We start from the raw sequence: 19,393 nt of genomic DNA on the forward strand, positions 1-19,393 counted from the left end.
CTTCCATCTCGTCGAGGAATCAGAGGTGTTTAACCTCCTTCCATCTCATAGAGGAATCAGAGGTGTTTAACCTCATTCCATCTCATAGAGGAATCAGAGGTGTTTAACCTCCTTCCAGAGGAATCAACAACCTGAATGTTCAAGCAGATTCAATCTTAACTCAAACAAGATTTTTAAATTCCCACTAACAAGAATGGTACAGGCTCTCCATTCAAACTGGGCCTTTCTGATGTAACTGGTTATTTTTGTTTTATTTAAGGAACTTTAGTTTGATCTGTAACTGTTCATATGTCCTGTCGCTGAATGCATTTTTTTAGCATCTGTTTTTCATTGGATTGTGGTTGCTTTATGTTTTCTTAAACTCTACAACGGTGGTTCCCAAGGTTGGAGTCCAGACACAACTGTGAGCCACGAAACACAAAGTAGAGGCTGTTGAGCCGCTATACACAGATTAATATAACGTTATAAATGGTTGTCTGAAACATGTTGAGGCTTAACTGCTGCAAAGAGACAAAAACAGCAGCTTAAACAGATTATGTGGCAGCGTGCACGCTTGTTTACTTCAACCAGAAAAAACAACAAGCGGTACGTTGACGGATGTCCCCCGTCGCCGAGTGATTTGAACAGTGAATGTTTGTATATGTGTGTGGTGGCCATCTTGGATTTTGACTTTGTGACCCAATTTTACATAATGGTCTTTTTTTTTTATTTTTTTTTTTACACCAAGCTTTGTGCAGCTCACACGACGGACAGACATTTATAGCTGCAGCCATCTTGGATTTGGACATAACAGTTCTCTAAAGGAACCTGTTTGTAGTCGTTTCTACACACAAAGATGGAAGTCAGTACCTCTTATTTTTCCAGTTATCATGCTCACAACATACATAGAAGGACTGATGGTATTTCCACACGTGTCATTATCCATCACAAAAAGAATTTGTTATTTTTATAGATTCTGTGGTAAAACTTAATGTGGTAGTAGCTGAGAGTCATCCCCAACACATGTTCTGAATGCTGACTTCTTTATTTAGTATTCTTTAGGAATACTACTTTTAATTTAATAAAATCCTTAATTTAATCAGTTTAATGCAAGGTTGTTATAATAAATACGATTTATTTTGCTTCTCGACCTAAATGACAACCTTTAATAAAAGATTACTTCTCTTTTTAATGTTTTCATTTAAATAAAAAGTTTTAAAAACGTCCGTCTTCCATCCATCACATCCATTAATTCCGTCTCACTCGTGCATCTGTTGCGTTTTTCTTCCGTCTCCTCCTTGAGAACTGAATTAAACGCCGGTTTAATGGCGTGACAGATGAAAAACCGCAGATGCACCGAGCATTTATCAACTTGTTTTTTTTTTTGGCAGAGCAGTCGACTTCATTTGTGAACCGATGACATTTAAGATCCATTTTCTCTAACGGTACCGTCCGGACTTTGTTCAAATGTTACTGTTGACGAGCGCTGAATGTTCTTTTAGTGACGGATTTAACGGGAAGAGTTTGCGGAGAAAAAGGCGGTGGGGAGGGAAGGGGAGCGGGTTTCTTTACCTGGAATGTCCACGTTGGGGTTGACGGTCAAGATGTCTCCTGTTACAGACAGATGGGACAGTCAGGGCGGGGTCAAAGGTCACAGAGGTCAAGTCTCACTCACAGATTCACAACAAAAACACAATCTGCTCGTCTTTTGGAGAAACACAACCTGGTTCCTATTTTTCATTTAAAAAGAAACGGCAACAATATTTAATATTGCCTGGTATGTACCTGGTTCATCCTTTATACTTATCTAGTACTTACATGAAAGGTACGACCTAAAATATGCCTGGTATTTGGTATGTACCTCATAAATAGCTGTACCTAATATTTACCTGGTAAGTACCGGAAACGTAATGGGTATTTATTTACCTGTTATCTAAAAAGTATTTAATACGTACTTAATATTTATCCTTTATATACCATATGTAACAGGCAGTATGCACTAAGTACATAGTATACAGAATGTGTACACAGTGTACAATATGTACAACATACATGTTTACCTGCACCTAATATTCACCTGGTTAGTACTAGAAACGGACCAAGTACATACTTGCTGCATACGTGGTACTTATCTAGTATGTACCAAGTAGCACATACTGAGTACATATTATTTAGGACTTAGTACAAACCAGGTATATAGGCTTTTCTGTACCTAGTATTTACCAGGTATGTACTCACTGGGTATGTACCTGACTAGTAGTGAGTATTCATCAGGTACAAACCAGTACTTACCGAGTACATACTTGCAATGTTCAATGTACTTATCTAGTAAGCACTCATATGTACCCAACACAGTTCAGGTAATTACCCAGTAAGTACCAAGTATATATCAGGTAGGGCGACCTGGATACATAGCATGTAATATGAAGCGGGCAGTACGTACAAAATACATAGGTACAAGTAGTACCTGGTATTTACCTGGTAAGTACTGGGAACATACCAAGTATGTACCTGGTACTGCTCTGTACTTACTATATTCTCTTTGTACTTACCAGGTACATACTCACTGGGTATGTATCTGGCTAGTATTATGTACATGGGACTTGTCTTGTAAATACCTGCTATATACCAAGTATGTATTAGGTAGAATGTGCTGAGTAAATAGTATGCTGTACCCAGTTTTAACTGGATAGTATGTACAAAAAACATAGTTACAGGTAGGTAACTGGCATTTACTTGTATCTAATATTTACCTGGTAAGTACCTGAAACATACAAAATACATACTGGGTATTTATCTGAACCAATTACCTGGTACGGATTGGGTTTGTACTCACTGAGTATGTATTGTATAAGTACTAACTACTCACCTGGTAAGTACCATGTTGTATTATGTATTGCTACAAGAAATGTCTTTTTTAAATAGTTGGAAACTTTTTACTTTTCTGGTCTGAGTTTTCAAACCATTTTTAGAGACTCGTTCTGAAAATAAACTGCTGGGTTAAAAAAAAACAAAAAACAGTAGTCCCTCGTTTATCACGGGGTTTAGGGAACCACGCCCCCCGGGACAAGTGAAAAACCATGAAGTAGGGATACAGTAGTCCAAGTTCAAGTTTCACTCTCAATATCCTTCCTTCTGTGTAAATAAACAACTTAAATTTAAATACTGTAATATTTTAAATAAACAATCCAATTGTGTGTCATGCCCAATCTTACATTGAAAAACCGTGAAAGAGCGAGTCCGTGAAAGACGAACCGCGGCGTTGCGAGGGACTACTGTAATTTAAACAGGGACGTTGCATTTTTTTTTAAAGACCCTAAATATTTAAACTCGTCCAGGATGACAGAAACGAAGTAAAATCGTGTTTTAATTTAATTTACCCGTCTCATAATCGTCGGGCGCCTCCGTCTCGTCGGTACAGTGCCGCCGTCCGTCCTCGCAGTCTGCTCCAGGAGTCGTGCTGGGGGGCGTGGCCTGCGTCGCTGTGGTCGCCCCAAACGTGGTGATGGGCAGCGTGGAGGCGAGCGGCGTGGTGGGGGCCGCCGTGGTGGTTATCTCTGGAAAAAAAAAAACACAGACGATTTAGGAGTTTTTATTTTCACGAAGAAGCTTAAACTGAGAAATATGTATAAATTACAACTAATGCTCCGTTTAAAACAGGAGTTTTGTTTAATGGCACCCAAATCTCTCATCTCCTGAAGAAAAACGTCTGGGTTCATGAACACACCGCCTCCTAAAAACCCATAAAATGTGTTGATTTTCCTGAGGGGCGTTAACTGACCCGAACCAACTAAATCCTGATACAAAGTCAACACGTTCATGCAAATAAAATCAGCTGAACTCGAATAAACAAACGAACGCCGGCTCCGAATCCCAGCTGGTTTGTATTTAATTACTGGTAAAGTGCGTTTGTGACATTTTGAGTGGGATGGAGGTTTGTTCTCTCAGCAGCCGAGATCGTTAAAACCCAAGCGGCTGATTTAACTCCGAGCACAAAACAGAAGATCAGATGAGAAAGTTTCAACGTTTTTGTAAAAACATTAACACATGTTCCATAATAAACAGAAGCACCTTCAGTTATTTAATCCATTAACTGAAGGAAGCTTACATTTAGGTCATTTTCAACACGACTGCTCATTTAAATGAACTCATTTGACCTTTTTTGGACATTACTGACCCTGAAGATCAAAATTTTTTATTATTAATGTTTGATATTAAAGCAGAACACGAGTGAGCCACATAAACAGCTGTGATTTGGATAAATGTGTGAACCCTTATAAATAGATCATTTTCCTCTTTCTGTACGTTTTTCGACATTTAACTCGTTCTGTAATTTTTGTGCCATTTTAATAATTCATGTATCGAAACGTTCGGCTCGTTCAGGACACTCCGGCTTTGGCTTTTGATATTTACACAGTTTTTACCTTTTGAAGCATTCAGCTTTTTTCCCCTCATTAAAAATAAATGGAGCTCTCCACATCCTTTAACCGTTTACAGTTTTTACTGCTCATTTCAGCTTCTCTAGTTCGGCTTTTTTTCCAGATCCTTTCTGCTAATTTCAGCTTGTTTACTTTTTTAAAACCTTTATCAGTTGTTTTTCCTGTTAATTATGGTACTTTTTTAAAAATGTTGCCATTATCAACTTTTTTTATGTTTGTTTTTCTATTTCAGTTTTTTTAATGCTCTGTTCAGCTTTTGTTCTCAGTTGTCCAGGATGAGGATAATCCTAAATGTTGTTTGTTTGTTTGTTTTTAACTAGATGACCTTTTGTGTTGAAGATGTTTCTTGTCCCATCTGAGAAGCTTTCTCAGTTCAAACTGGAACGTGACTGGTTTGACCGGCACATTTCAGTGCAGGGAACTCCTTTATATTTTTGATTTATACACAAGTTTTACTGTGTACTGTGTTTTTGTTGTTGTTTTGTTTTACAAAGTACTTGAAGTTTTAAGTCCATTTGGTTTAGATATTCCTTTAAAATACTTCCAACTGTTTACAAAACTTCTATTTTTTCAGTAAATATGAGAAAACATTTCAAAAGTAATTTTATTTTATTGTCGTGTTTTACTTCACCATGAATTAAAAGTGTTTGTAGATTCTGAAGGTGGCGAAAAACACGACCCGAAACGTGTTTGAGAAAAAAATCTGTGCTTTTATTGCATCGGGCCCGGAAAGAGGAAGTTGAGTTACTTTTGCACGATTTGAGGAATCCGTACAGGCAGTTTGCTTGAAATAAAGAAGCCGACGGTGGTTTTCTCCGCGCTGCAGCTCACCTGACAGCTCCGAGTGCAGACGAGCAGAAAATATCACAAAAGCTGCAGAAAGATTTGGACGTTTTTCTGAAGATGAAAGAGAATTAAAGAGCGTTCAGATCCAAGATGGCCGACCTCAGCTCCTCTCTACTCACATAGAAGCTAAAAAATTCTCTCTGCTTCGGCTGATTCTTATCGCTCTCCCTGCAGGGCAACCAGATACTCCGCCAGAGAGTCCACTTCCTCCTTAAATCTGTTCCTGCCTCACCCCCTGTGAGAGGTCGCGCCCTCCCCCCTCCCTTCAGCAGCACAGACACAAACCACGACAGAAACATTTTCCTTGGATCAATTTAGACAAATTCACTTTCAGAATGTTTAGATTAGACTCCAGAATCATTGTGCCATGAAATATTCACCCCCCCAAACATCTAAAAACATACCAACAGCCTAACTTAGCAGAAGAAAGCAGAAAGAACACATATTTACTGAATTAGGTTTAAATAAGCAAAAAAATTAGCACAAAAATTAGAAAATTAGCTAAAAAAAAAGCTGAAATTAGTAAAAATAGCTGAAAGTAACTGAAAAGGGGAAAAAAGGCTAGAAGGAAGTTGGAGGAAGCTTTGAAGGAGCTGAAATGAGCTCCAAGAATGTGGAATTAGCTGAAAAAGCTAAATTAAGCATTAAAACAGCTCAATAGTAGCTGAAATGGCAGAAAAAGCTAAAATTAGCAGAAATAAGTTAATTAGGCTGAAAGTTGTAGAAATTATCGCGAGAAACTTGAATTTATCTGAAAACAGATTAAATCAGCTAGAAATGCTAACAAAAAAAGTAGAACAAGCTTAAATTATCAGAAAACAGCAAAAAGAACATGTTTGCCCAGTTAGGCTGAAAGATGCAGAAATGAGCACAAAATGGTTATAATCTTTAAAAAAACGGTGAAATGAGCAAAAAACAGCTGAAAAATAGCTAAAAAGGCAGAAAGAAGCTGAAATCAACAGTAGGAAGTGGTTTTTTATTCCCTGAATTTGGCTGAAAAAAGTTGGAGTGCAAAAAAATGTGAAGTTAGCTAAAAAACAACAACCTTAAATGAGCATAAAATGGCTAAATAGCAACTGAAATTGTAGAAAAAGCTGAAACTTGCAGAGATAAGCTGAAAGGAACATAAACTGAAATTAGCAGAAAGAAGTTAGACGCACAACAATGTTGTAGTTAGCAGAAAGAATCTGAAAGAGCACAAAATAGCAGAAAGAACTGCTGAAATTAGCTGAAAGTAGCTGAAAAATGTTTATATTTGCACAAGGAAGCTGAAAGAAGCTGAAGGTTGTAAACAGATCTAAAGATTTGACAAATGTAAAATGAGCTCAGTTCAGTTTCTATGAGAGAAAAATGTCAGAAAAGGCTAAATATTTCCAAAAAAGCTAAAGATGCACCAATACCAAAAGTCATAGCAGGATTGTCCTGAAAGAGCTGAACGTTTTATGATGTGTTGAAATAGCACAAAAATGTTGGAACAAGAAAGATGCTGAAAAACGTCCAGAAGAAAAATGGATCACAGTAGTGTGAAAACTTCGTAAACATTCACACGACTAGAGAAGATTCCTTTTCTGTGAAAACACTGAGCGCTGAACGTTGGAAGGAGAAGCTCAAACTGAGCTGTTGCAGCTAAAAGAAGCCGAACACGAGCTACAAGCTAACACGATCAAAACACTAAACGTGACAGAAGCTTCAAACTCTGATCCATGAAGGAGAACATAAAATCAGCAGAAGAGGAGTTTACTCCATTTCTCTCCAAGGCTGAACCCACTCACATGGTTCTGATCCACTTTAAGCCCACATCAGTGGGGACCGAAGGCTGTAAAGATCTGTTGCTCTGTCCCATCATGTTGTTTAGTTTAAATAAACACACACAGGACCACAGGGACAAAGACTCACCGTCCAGTTCGCAGCCCAGCAGCTCCAGACGGAGGCCCACCCCCTCGTTGGTCGACCTCTCGGGGTAAATCCTGACAAACCGGGTCAGAAGTGGACCCACTGATCTCAGCTCCGGGGTTTCATGGTTCTGATTCCCCATAAATATCTGAGGGAAACACAAAAACAAACGGGTCAAGTAAATTTACATTTTTTTGGTAAATTTTTTTTAGGTCCGCAAAACAAAATGCTACCTAAAAATAGCTTTTACAAATTTTAGCTTTCAGCTAGCTTTGTGCTCTTTTGGATTTTCATTTAGCTTTTTTGCCACTTTCAGCTTTCAAACATTTTGTTGCTTTTAGCTGTTAGCTAGCCTTTCTTTACTTTTAACTTGTGCTTTGCTACTTTTGACTAATGTTACAATAAACTTCGGCTAGTGTTAGCTTGCATTACACTACTTCAAACTAGCATTTTGCTACATTTAGCTTTCAGTTGGTGTTTTGCCACTTTTAGCATTCAAACATTTTGTTGCTTTTAGCTGTTAGCTAGCCTCTCTTTACTATTAACTTGTGCTTTGCTACTTTTGACTAAAGTTACGATAAACTTCTGCTAGTGTTAGCTTGCATTACACTACTTCAAACTAGCATTTTGCTACATTTAGCTTTCAGCCAGAATTTCACTACTTCAAACTAGCATTTCACTTATTTTTGCTTTCAGACAGCATTTTGTTACTTTTAGCTTTCAGCCAGCATTTTGCTACATTTAGCTTTCAGCCAGCATTTTGCTACATTTAGCTTTCAGCCAGCATTTTGCTACTTTTAGCTTTCAGCCAGCATTTTGCTACTTTTAGCTTTCAGCCAGCATTTTGCTACATTTAGCTTTCAGCCAACATTTTGCTACTTTTAGCTTTCAGCCAGCATTTCACTACTTCAAACTAGCATTTCACTTTTTTTTTTTGTTTTCAGCCAGCATTTTGTTACTTTTAGCTTTCAGCCAGCATTTTGCTACATTTAGCTTTCAGCTAGCATTTAGCTACTTTTAGCTTTCAGCCAACATTTTGCTACTTTTAGCTTTCAGACAGCATTTTGCTACATTTAGCTTTCAGCCAGCAATTTGCTACTTTTAGCTTTCAGCCAGCATTTTGCTACTTTTAACTAGTGCTTTGCTACTTTTGGCTACAGTTAGCTACAGTTTAGTTACTTTTAGCAAGCATGTACCTACTTTAAGCTTTTTTTTAACCTTGCATTTCACTACTTCAAAGAAGCATTTCACTAATTTTAGCTGTTAGCCAGTGTTTTTCTGCTTTTGATTTTAAGCTAGCTTTTCACTCCTTTAAGCTTTAAACTATTGTTTTTCTACTTGTGGCTTTTAGCTAGCCTTTTGGCTTTTAGCTACAGTTTTACTTCTTTAACTTGCATTTTGCTAATTTCAGCTATAAGCTAACATTTTGCCACTGGCATTTTGTCCCTTTTGCCTTTCAGCTTAATTTTAGTCTCTTGAGCAATCTTCTGCAGTCGTTCAGCGTTCAGACTGCATCTTCGTGGGCATTACCCACAATGCCTTAACACTGAGGCATTGTGGGTCATTTTGACCCAAGGGCAGCAGGAGGGTTCAAATCGCTCAAATATGAGTTCTGTTCAGCCAGTTCTTGTCCAAGGAGCACACAGAGGCTAATGTTCTGTGCGCTTCAGGCATAAGGACACGGGCCGGGCCTGGCCGGGCCTCATGGAGGCTCAGAGCTGTAGAAGAACAACAGGAAGCAGAGCAAAGGTGTCGAGAGGGAAGCAGATCTCCATCTACAGTAAAACCAGCAGGAATCTGACGGTCGGACCGGCCCAACATATGGAACACATCGAGGAGGAAGTGGCACCAACTGGGCCAGCCGAGGAGGGAAACGGGACAAGAATTTCCTGTTGTGGGTTTAAACACTCAAAGAGGCAAATGTGTAAAAATAATGCAATAAAAAATGTTGGTTGACTGGTTGATTTCATAAACGTTGAACTTTATTAACTGCCCGGTCCAAAAGTACCAGCTGCTCTTTAAGACACTCGACAGCGGACACATAAAAAAAAAGAACACTGGAGTTCATTTATGATCGACTCTTGTAAATGAGTCCCCGAGGCTCAGTGGGACTAACCCGTTTAAATAAAGGTTGAATGATTAAAAATATATAAATATTGCTGCGGCCTGAGAGCAGAGGTTCTGTAAGAGGGGACCGACCTTGGGCTTGGTGGTGTTCTCCTCCTTGATTACGGTCCATTTGTCTCCGTCCAGGCTGTGGCCCACCTTGAACCTCTTCACGAAGACGTTGCGGTCGCGGTGTTTCCCTCCCTGGATCACCACGCCGCTCAGCATCCTGTCCTGGCCCAGATCCACCTGCCAGGGAGTAAATAACAAACATTTAGCACAATAACTAATCAAATCATACGTTCAACACAACACCTCGTAGAAAATGTTAACAGGCACAAGTGAATGTTAGTTTATCACTTCTTGCCATGGGGCAGAGAGCAGGCGCTGATGTTTTTGCTCGTGTCTAGCTAACCAACAGCTAACTAGTTAGCTAATCATGACCAACAGTGCATTTAATCATCTACATTAGCTAAAAGCACTTTAGCTATGATTAGCTAGTTACGTAGCTGTTGGCTTGCTAATTCCAGATGTGCTTCTAAGTATGCACATTAGCTAAAAGCATGTAAGAGGCACTTTTAGCTATAATTGGCTGGCTAGCTGTTGCTAGTTAATCACAGACTGAAGTGTTTCTAAGTATACACATTAGCTAAAAACATTTGTAGCTTTTACTGGATAGATAGCCGATGGCTAGCTAATTAAAAGTGTCTTTAACGGCTTCTATCAACATTAGCTAAAAGCACGCCACAAGCATTTTTAGCTACAATTATCTGGCTAACAACTATTACTAAAACATCTTGTGAGCCATTGGACATTTTAATGAAGTTAGCAGAAAGTAATAATTGGATGAACATGTACAACTTAATTCAAGATGGCTGCCACAGCTAACTGACTTTTAAAAGCATAAAAAAATGCCATAAATCGGTTGATTTTACAGACATTGAGCTAAAACTTGGAGCATTAGTAGTTGAGAGTGATCCCTAACATATACTTTGATTGTTAACAGATTGTACAAAACGCAGTTTTAAAATTCTGCCATTGACTTTTGGAGTCAACTGTCTATGTTAACATAAACTACCGGGTGAATTTTTTATCATAGTTTTTTTTTCAGGATATACATCTTTAACTTTTAGAGCCAACCCAATCCAAGGTGGATACCACAGTCAGCTCACCTTAAACAAAAGTCACATTTGAGTCCATTTTCAATATATTGAGGTAAAACTTGACATGGTAGTAGCTGAGAGTCATTCACAACACATTCTGAGCGCGATGCCTCATAATGAGATTACTGATGGAACGTTTTTTTCAAAGTGTTGTAAAGAAAAACTGATTAAAAAACAATTTTATTGTAGAAATCAGTTCATTAGCGATGTCAGATTTGAGCTCCTCATTGAGATAATTGAGTTTTTTTGCTGCAGAAATCCAACGGGAGCAAAAAATCTTAATGAAGAATATTAATTTTGGACTCATTTGTTAGTTTTTCTCCGTTAAAGTAGCTTTTTGAGTTTTGCACCAACCTGTAGCCACTCGTTCTTGAACGGTTGCTTGGTCTGCTGCCCGGTCCAGCCCGACCTGCCTGTCAACAACCGCACGTTCTCAGCCACCCAGCCCCGATCGGCGAAGGACGAGGCGCTGATCTGAGCGTCCGAGATCTGACCCGACACCATCCCCAACATCACCGAACACGGGTAGTCTGCACAGAGGGGCGAGAGGAAACAAGGGTTTAATTAAATTGAAGAGGCGTACAGGGCGATAAGAAAATCCAGGACCTTCCAGAGCTCTGATGCAGTCAGCAGCTTTTGATGATTCCCTCTGGGTGCTGCTGCAGTGGTTAAATTAAAAATAAAAACACCAGAGTCATCCAGAATTTCTAAGATTAGTTCATTTAAACGGTGAACGCAGCTGTGAAGTTTCAGGATTTTGATGATGATCATGCAGTAACAAACCGATGTCCCTCGTCACTGAGGGATTTGAACAGTGCATGTTTGTAGTTGTGGAGATAAGTGTTTTTCTGGCATTGAACAGGAAATGCAAGTAAACAATGTTTTTTTGCTGTAAGATATTCAAGTGGGTAAGAGTTACACTGTGGAGAAGAACAAAGGGAGATTAAAAATATATATATATTTTTAGGCTTGTCTGAGGCGGCGGGTGGAGGGAGCAATTTTATCCACCACCAAGCACAGTGGCAGAGCCAGGGGGTGGCCAGTGGTGGCCTTGGTCACCATAGATTAATCCTTTGCCACCCCAACCATTTGAGAAAACTACAGTAGTCGCTCGTTCATCATCTAAACGCTCTAAAAGAGCACGCAATGTCATGATTTCAGCGCCCTGCCTCCTCTGCTCTTTGCCACCTGCAAGCACTCTTGGCCACGCCCACTTCTCAGCTCTGCACGCTGAACAGTTGATCAGCTGCAGCAGGAAGTTTATCCTGCAGTACGGGTTGCACAAAGGTGCAGGAGGTGCTAAATCATTTAAAATAATTTGTTTTAAATAAACAATCCATGCCGATCGTGCAGCTCGTCCATCGATCAGCCAACCGTGTGTCATGTCCAATCTTATTTTGAAAAACAACGACAGAGCGAGTCCGCGATAAACCAAGTAGTGAGGGACTACGGTACATGGATCTGCTGGAACAGTCATGCAGTGAAAAAATGGTTATGTAAAGGTTTATTATCGCCCACCGCCACAAAAGGCCAGTAATCTGTTTGTCTGTTTGTTGGCTTCAACACAACTTACCTGGATCTGCACCAGCGCGGGTATGACCAGTAACCTTTGCAGAAACTGAGCTAAACTTTGGTCTGGTAGTAGCTGAGAGTTGTCCCCAACACATACTCTGAACACCAACAGATCTTTGTAGAACACGTTGATATTTCAAGTAGCGGCAACATGCATGACTTATTTTTAAATGTGTTTTATTTTTATTCAAGTTGTTCAAAGATGGCAGGAGTCCACTTTAGATGGGTTAGGTCCAGCTATCTACAAAAAGTAAGATATTTATGTCCCTTCTTCAGAATTCATGTGGGTAAAATATCTTTAATGTTGTTGTCCTGACAGAATCACAAACAATCTGTATACACCAGCTTCTTGTTTCAATAAAAAAAAATTATAACGCATCTAAGATGATATTTCTGATATTTTCAAGTTAAATCTTTGAGCTTTAACAAATCATATTAAAATTTAATAAAAAGAGTGACTTCTGCTTTTAAAAATGGCCCTTCTGAAGTCACAAAGTTTAATGGCTTCTGCGTGAGCGTTTACTTCAACAAACTGTCCTCCACGAGTTGTTCAGTGCGTCTCCACCTTCACTGCACCTCCTGAATCACCTGTCCAGCTCAGCCCGCTCTCCGCCGAGCCGAGCTGCAACAACTTCACCGCTCTCCTCCTGAGAGTTGCTCGCAGCGCAGCAGAAAGCCGGAACAATGTTGGGGGGATGATTAATGAGGCAGCGAGACTTTGCTCTGCTTTACTTTAATGAATAATTGTGTCCTGTGGAAGTTTATGCTCGCTTTGGAAGCAATAATTATTTCAAATCAACAGAAAGCAGCAGGAGGTTCTCACTCCTCGGGCGATAAAGACGTTCGTTTGATTCATGATGTGCAAAAACTAAAAAAAGAAAATACTTCAGGAGGATGCGAGCAATTGAAGGAGAACCGTGGGCCAGCAGCAGTTTTCTCTTCTCAAAGCAGCCACATCAGGTAAACTAAGGAAACTGTGTGAATGAATGACTTAAAAACTTAAAAATGCTACCTAAGACAAGATTAAAAAAATACATTAAATCAACATAAATGACAGAAACATGATATTTTGGATTTATTGCATCAAGGCTTCAGACATGGACTCCAGCTTGACAACGTTACCTGATAATCTGCAACCGTAGACCTCGAAGCGCATGCAGATGCCTTGCTCCCAGGTCATGGGACGGATCCGGATGTAGCGGGTCAACGTCGGTTTGGGGAGGAAGGCACGAGCTTCATCTGTCGGGTTGTGGTTCCCCTCAAAGATCTGAAAATAAGACAAGGGGGAAAAAAGATGAGCTTTTGTTGTTTTATTATTTATTCACATTTATTTCCTACTTGTTAGGAAAATAATTCTTGTATGCTAACGTTGTTTACTCGAAAGAACCACAAGTCACGGCAGGTGAGTCGATGAGTCGGCCTTCAGGTTGAGATAAGAGAGTATTTTGGGAGACAGCAGAGAAGCATGTTAGGAGGGAAAGATGTTCTCAGAACAATATAAAAACATTCATACCCCTTGACTGAAACTTCTCTAACTCCACTAATAAAACTGGAAGAACCCTGAGCTACAGTGCGACTAATCTTAGTCATTCCTAGGCCTGTCGCGATAAACGATAAATCAATTAATCGCATGATAAATGAAAATTATCAACCTCATTTTCATTTATCGGCTTTATCGTTTCTTCGTGTCTCTCACTTTCTACTGAAGACACTGGATGACAAAAGGTTCAACTCCGGTGCTCTTCTCTGACCTCTCCCTTTCTCTTTAAAAACTGTTTTAATCGTCCAAAATTAGGTTTTTGGATCGTTAAAAGCAGCTACGCTGAGAAGATAAGCTAGAAGCTAAGCTAACAGGCCGACCTCAGGGGAAAAAAAAAACCTACGTCTCGTCGAAGCTCCAAAATTCACAGTTGAAACCCGTGCCTTCGTGTAAAAAGTTGTTTTTCTCTGAACAAAAAGAAGCTGAGAACTTGTTTACTGATTTTTAATTAAAAGCTTTGTGTGACAAATGCTATGCTAAAGAGCTCAAACCACACCGAGCGTCCGCCATTTTGAGAAACAGGAACAAGAAACAGCCCATGTCACGTCAAGGGGCCTCCCTCCCATTTTCTTAGAGACTCGCTGCTCACTTCCTCACTATCCATCCTTTGGTTCAGTCTTGTACTGCCATCCAGTGGTCAAAAAACGTACTACACACAAAAATTTGACATTTCTTCTTAAATTTGACAATAATTATTAATTATTGTCAAACAATATTATCGTTTATCGCAATAATTTCTGAGACAATTAATTGCAGAGCAAAATTTGTTAGGACAGGCCTATGGCTGCCGTTTGTGCAGCTTTTACAGATAATCAAAAACAGATCACTGCTTTCCCTCCTTTATTTTTACATTGTCTTAGTATTTTACTGAAACCTTGACCTTATATTATAATTGCAAACAGCTACAACTGCAGGCAACATTAGCAGAACGTTTTATATATTTATCGGAGGACAGAAAATACAGAAAATCAGTGCGTTATACATTAGGTTAGTGGATACGGTCGCATGTTCAACAGTCTTTCAAACATCTTCTGACTGTCAGAATTTATGCTTTTGCTGATTCGTTTGGAGTCGTTTCTGTTTTCTGTTCTGCTCAGCCTGCCTCGCCCAACCACACCTGTTCCTGGTTTCATTATCCGCAGCTGCAGCCACTCTTCCCATCAGCCTCAGACCATTTAATGCTCCCTTGTCTCACTATTCACCAACCACTGAGCATTTCTCATGCCGGCAGGTCCTCTTTTGATTCCTTGTGCTTCCTGTGTAAATTTCGTATTTAATTTTTATTTTTTTTTGTCGTATAGTACACATTAATTTACTTTTGAGTTCCTGGAGTCCAAAGCCACCTTAAACCATGACACTGATAGTAACTTTTGCACTTTGTTAAGGCGTGAAATAGTAATTCTGCAACTTATAAAGTCCCTAAAACACCGCTATTGGATCTGAATAAGCCAGGATTGCGGTAAAATAGCAAACTAGTCAGATAAAGGGCAAGGAAAGAAACAAAAACCAACAGAAATAAAGAACGGAACAGGATGAGGTAACAAATTAAGAGGTAAAGGGAGAAGACAAGAAACCAATTCATCTAAAAGAAAGGCCAAACTTAAACACAAATCTTAAAAACCATAACATTATTTTAGGAGTTTGTTAAGCTAAATTTACCGTATTTTTAAGACTAGAAGGTGCACCGGATTATAAGGCGAAATATCAATGAACGGGTCTGTTTTCATACACGAGGCGCGCCGGATTATGCCAAACAAGTTAATTTTGACAGATTTTTCCGTGTCGTGTACCACATAAAACCGGTTCGAGGTCAGTAAGCACAACCAGAACTGATACATAAGGTGCGCTGGATTATAAGGCTCACTGTTGATTTTTTTATAAGGATGCTCCTTACAGTCCGAAAAATACAGTACACTCAAAATAAATTTGTGAAGGTTCCAGACTTTTTCTGTGAAAGCAAATGACAAAAACTGGTGTTCTAGTATAATACCGCCTAAAGAATTCACATCTTAAATTATGTTTTTTGTTCTTAACTGTTCAACTTAAAGCTTAAAAGCTGAATTAGATGGACCAGTGGCTTCTGAAGCTGAGCTAATAAATAAATAAAAACACCAGTTAAAACAGGGTAATAGTGGAATGGCTGTTGAGGGTGTTTGTGCTCTTTGTTAAATTGGCTCACTAGTGATGTTTGTCAGTCACACTGAACAATTATAGGAGTTGTAAACCTCTGCCGTTGTCATTTTGTGGGTCAGAAGCTGAAAATGTTTTGAAAGTATTAACGTAGGTCAAACCTTAAATTTCCTGCTTTGGCTCAGGATAAGGTGACCATTTTCTTTTAAATGTCAGGTAAGAACTCAAATGTCCTTGAATGTTCGGGTTGTCTCTTCAAAAAGTATTATTTTATTATGATCTGCAGCCTCAGCACACGGTTCGGGCAGGGCTCAGGTCCACATTTAGCCTGAGAACACGTCAAGTACTATGACTGTGATTAGTATGCAGAGCCCTTCATCAGGTTGAGAGACAGCGCAGCTCGTTCATTACCTTCTGCTTGGAGCCCTCCTTCACCGTGACCCAGTCCTCTCCGTTAGAGCTCAGGTCCACTTTGTAGGAGCGCACGTAGTAGCGCTTTTTAGTCTCTTTAGAAATGGCGCCTTGCGTCCCGATGGCCGTGACGAATCTGAGAAAACCCAGGTCCACCTGCAAACACAAACCGTTACAAGAAGGTTCAGCACGATGTCCAGGGAAAAGCACATTATCATTTACAGTACGAGTTTTTCTCTGGACTTTTCTGGATAAATAAATCAAAGTGTAATTTTAAAGTTTAAGTGGATTCCTTGGTATCCACTTATATTTGGTACATTTAAAAAGCAGAGGTGACCTTTGTTGCACTTAAAGCGTATGAGAAACGGGCCCAGATCTCATAAATTATGCTGTGATCATCCGTAATTAGACAGTAAAAAGAATCGGAGCAGGGCGCTGGAGAAGCAGGCGCTCTGATTTGTTAGCGTAACCCCGTCTGGCCGCATAAAAAGGCTTACAGAAACGTTTTACGGGCTAGTGTTTGTCGGAGCTGACACGTATTGTAATAGTTATTCAGCTCAGAGCAGATAAGCAATTCATTTGTGTTTATTTGTAATTGACAAAGTTGAAAGATTATTTTAACCCAGTAGTTGGTCTTATGAGAATTAAACAAGTAAGGGCTCAGAATATAACTAAACAAAAGGAGGAATTTTATTGTAACTGGGAGGAAAATGACTTAAATCACAACTCAGCTCAAGATTTATACATCTGGAAACAACGCTGCTTCAATCCTCTTACAATTACCGTATTTTTTGCCGTATAAGTCGCACTTTTTTGCATAAATTTGCAAGTCCTGCAACTTATATACTTCCCCCCATATTTATAAACCAATTTCTTGCTGAGATCTGACGATTTCATTCATTCTGACATGAAAAATATTAAACATTACCATCTGCTAGAGGACCCTCGAGCATTATGGCAAGCCAAGTGTTTCATTAATAGGTAAAAGTGTCTATTAATGAGATTTGTCTTGCCATAAAAAGCCACGTTTGTCTCACTCCAGAACTCCTGGAGCAAACGTCAAATCAGCTGCATTTCGCTGCGCCGCCCAGGTGAAATTCAGCTGATCTGACCATTAAAGTGCATTTATTAAGCAAAAGTTAAACTGAGACACACCTTTACTATAATGTCAAGCAAACAAATAATTGTTTTTAAGTGTTAATCTTGTTGAATTCTTGTTACGCTCCCGCCATTTGGCAGCCAATCGATTTTTGGCACAACACCGGCCCACATTTCCGGGTTGTCATCGGTGACGCATAATAGATGTGACGTATTTATGTTTTTTCAACTTTATTAGACACATTTGGACAGATGCGACGTGTATGGCGGCAAGTACGGTATGTGATTAATGGCATGAGCACGACCCTTACAACTAAAAGTTTCTAACGAAGAGAGCAAAACAGACTAAACTTGCTGTTTGAAGCTTTATTAGAATATCCATTTAAGATAACAAAATCATCCTCAGAGATGTTTCAGATGTTCCTGAAATAGAAAAGAAAACCAATTGCAACTGATTTGATTTTGCTTTTAGCCTCAGTCAAACTCAATTACTGTTTTAGTTCCTAACAATCGAGTGAGATCATGTTATTCTTTTACTTTTTAAAAGAAATTCTTTATCTTAAAGTTGCAGTACCCAAATCACATTCCTTAGAAACACATTTTTAATGAAATTATGATCAACGAGCTACAGAAACAGATTAAAAAAAAGCCTTGTTGAGAGGTTGAGATTGGCTTTTAATCTCGCTGCAGGAACGCGGGCTCCTGTTCAAAGAGCTTTAATAGAAAGCAACTGAAAAAGATGAATCAACTGATGGTTATCAAAGAGCAGCAACAGCAAAAAGCCCTACAGTTTCTAAATGCATGCGCTTATCTGAAATAAGAGTACTTGGAGTTGTTCTGTAACGCCGTGTATACATTATCACTTCCATTTTATCTGTATTAGAGCATGAAATCAGTTTAAGTGTGTAAGAAATGACTTCGCTTCCATTTCAGGAGAACTTCTTGTTTGTCGAGGTCAGAAATTACGAGTCGCACGCCAGAATGTGCTCGTCGCTTCAGCATGTGGGACGCCCATCCTACACGGCGTGTAATTATACGCTTGTAGAGACGCTGCTGTACATGGGAAGGCCCCGGGGGGTGCAGACTTCTCCCACGGTTGCTTTTTTAGGGAAGGAGCAGGAAAAAATAATAATAAAGCACCCCGCCGGTCTCTGTGGGCTCCGAGATTGACATGAAGACCCCCTGAGAGATCGTGCTGCGTGGGATCGTTCGCAGACGCTCCGGTCTGTTCTCAACTAATTTCCCACGAGATGCATCACTTATTTACACCACGAACGTAAGAACAGGTCTCGTGTAGTTAATTGTTGTAAAATGTTCCCAACAAGCCACTTTAAATAACTGCTTGTAGGTTAAGGTGTGAAATGTGTTCCTCTAATGTTACTGGTTTAATGGTCGTGGTCATAACCAACAAACTCTACAACTTATGTCAACTTTTTTAACTACCCAATGGTTTAAAGCATCGTTTCTCCAAAATGGGATCATTTTTATTATTATTTTTTTTTTAACAAAGACGACAAACTAAAATAAACCTGCTTAGTTCAGTGTTTTGTTTTAAAGGGTGTACAGTAGTCCCTCGTTTATTGCGGAGGATCCGTACCCTGAAGACCCGCATTAAGTGAAAAACCACCAAGTAAGAATAGTAGTACAAGTAGTAGTTTATTTTATTATTTATATATTAAGTCATTTTAAACCCTTCCCAGACTCTTGAATTATTCTAGACAATGTTTCTAAACTCTAAACGCTCTAAAAGAGCAACGGATGTCATGATTTCAGCTCCCTGCCTCCTCTGCTCTTTGCCACCTGCAAGCGCTCTTGGCCACGCCCACTTCTCCGCTCTGCACAGAGATCAGCTGATTAGCTGCAGCAGGAAGTTTATCCTGTGGTATGGGCTGCACAGAGGTGCAGCAGGTGCTACAGTAAATCGTTTTAAATAATTTAAAATAAAAAATTCCATGCCGATCGTGCGGCTCATCCATCAATCAGAAAATTGTGCGTCATGTCCACTCTTATTTTGAAAAACCGCGATAGAGCGAGTCCGCGATAAGCGAACCGCGAAGAAGCGAAGGACTACTGTACTTGTTTTGTTTTCTTACTTCGCCTAAACTTGCAGAAATGTGAGAAGCTACTTGTAGCTTTTTAATTTCAGTCCATCCATCCATCCATCCATCCATCCATCCATCCATCCATCCATCCATCCATCCATCCATCCATCCATC

At 39.5% G+C, this 19,393-nt stretch overlaps 1 protein-coding gene across 1 annotated transcript in view; it reads right to left on the bottom strand.

Moving 5' to 3' along the window:
• LOC119415251 (neuropilin-1a) overlaps positions 1-19,393 on the bottom strand; it is an 85,294-nt gene that overhangs the window by 9,076 nt on the left and 56,825 nt on the right. Inside the window, exons 7-13 of the mRNA XM_037682419.1 lie at positions 16,080-16,235; positions 13,121-13,265; positions 10,781-10,956; positions 9,357-9,512; positions 7,161-7,305; positions 3,360-3,536; positions 1,552-1,590 (exon numbers count right to left, since the gene is read on the bottom strand). Of these exons, the coding sequence (XP_037538347.1) occupies positions 1,552-1,590; positions 3,360-3,536; positions 7,161-7,305; positions 9,357-9,512; positions 10,781-10,956; positions 13,121-13,265; positions 16,080-16,235 (994 nt within the window). The remainder of the gene's footprint in view (positions 1-1,551; positions 1,591-3,359; positions 3,537-7,160; positions 7,306-9,356; positions 9,513-10,780; positions 10,957-13,120; positions 13,266-16,079; positions 16,236-19,393) is intronic.

The sequence above is a fragment of the Nematolebias whitei genome, chromosome 9, assembly GCF_014905685.2.
Source record: "Nematolebias whitei isolate Nwh7 chromosome 9, NemWhi1, whole genome shotgun sequence".
NCBI lineage: Eukaryota > Metazoa > Chordata > Actinopteri > Cyprinodontiformes > Rivulidae > Nematolebias > Nematolebias whitei.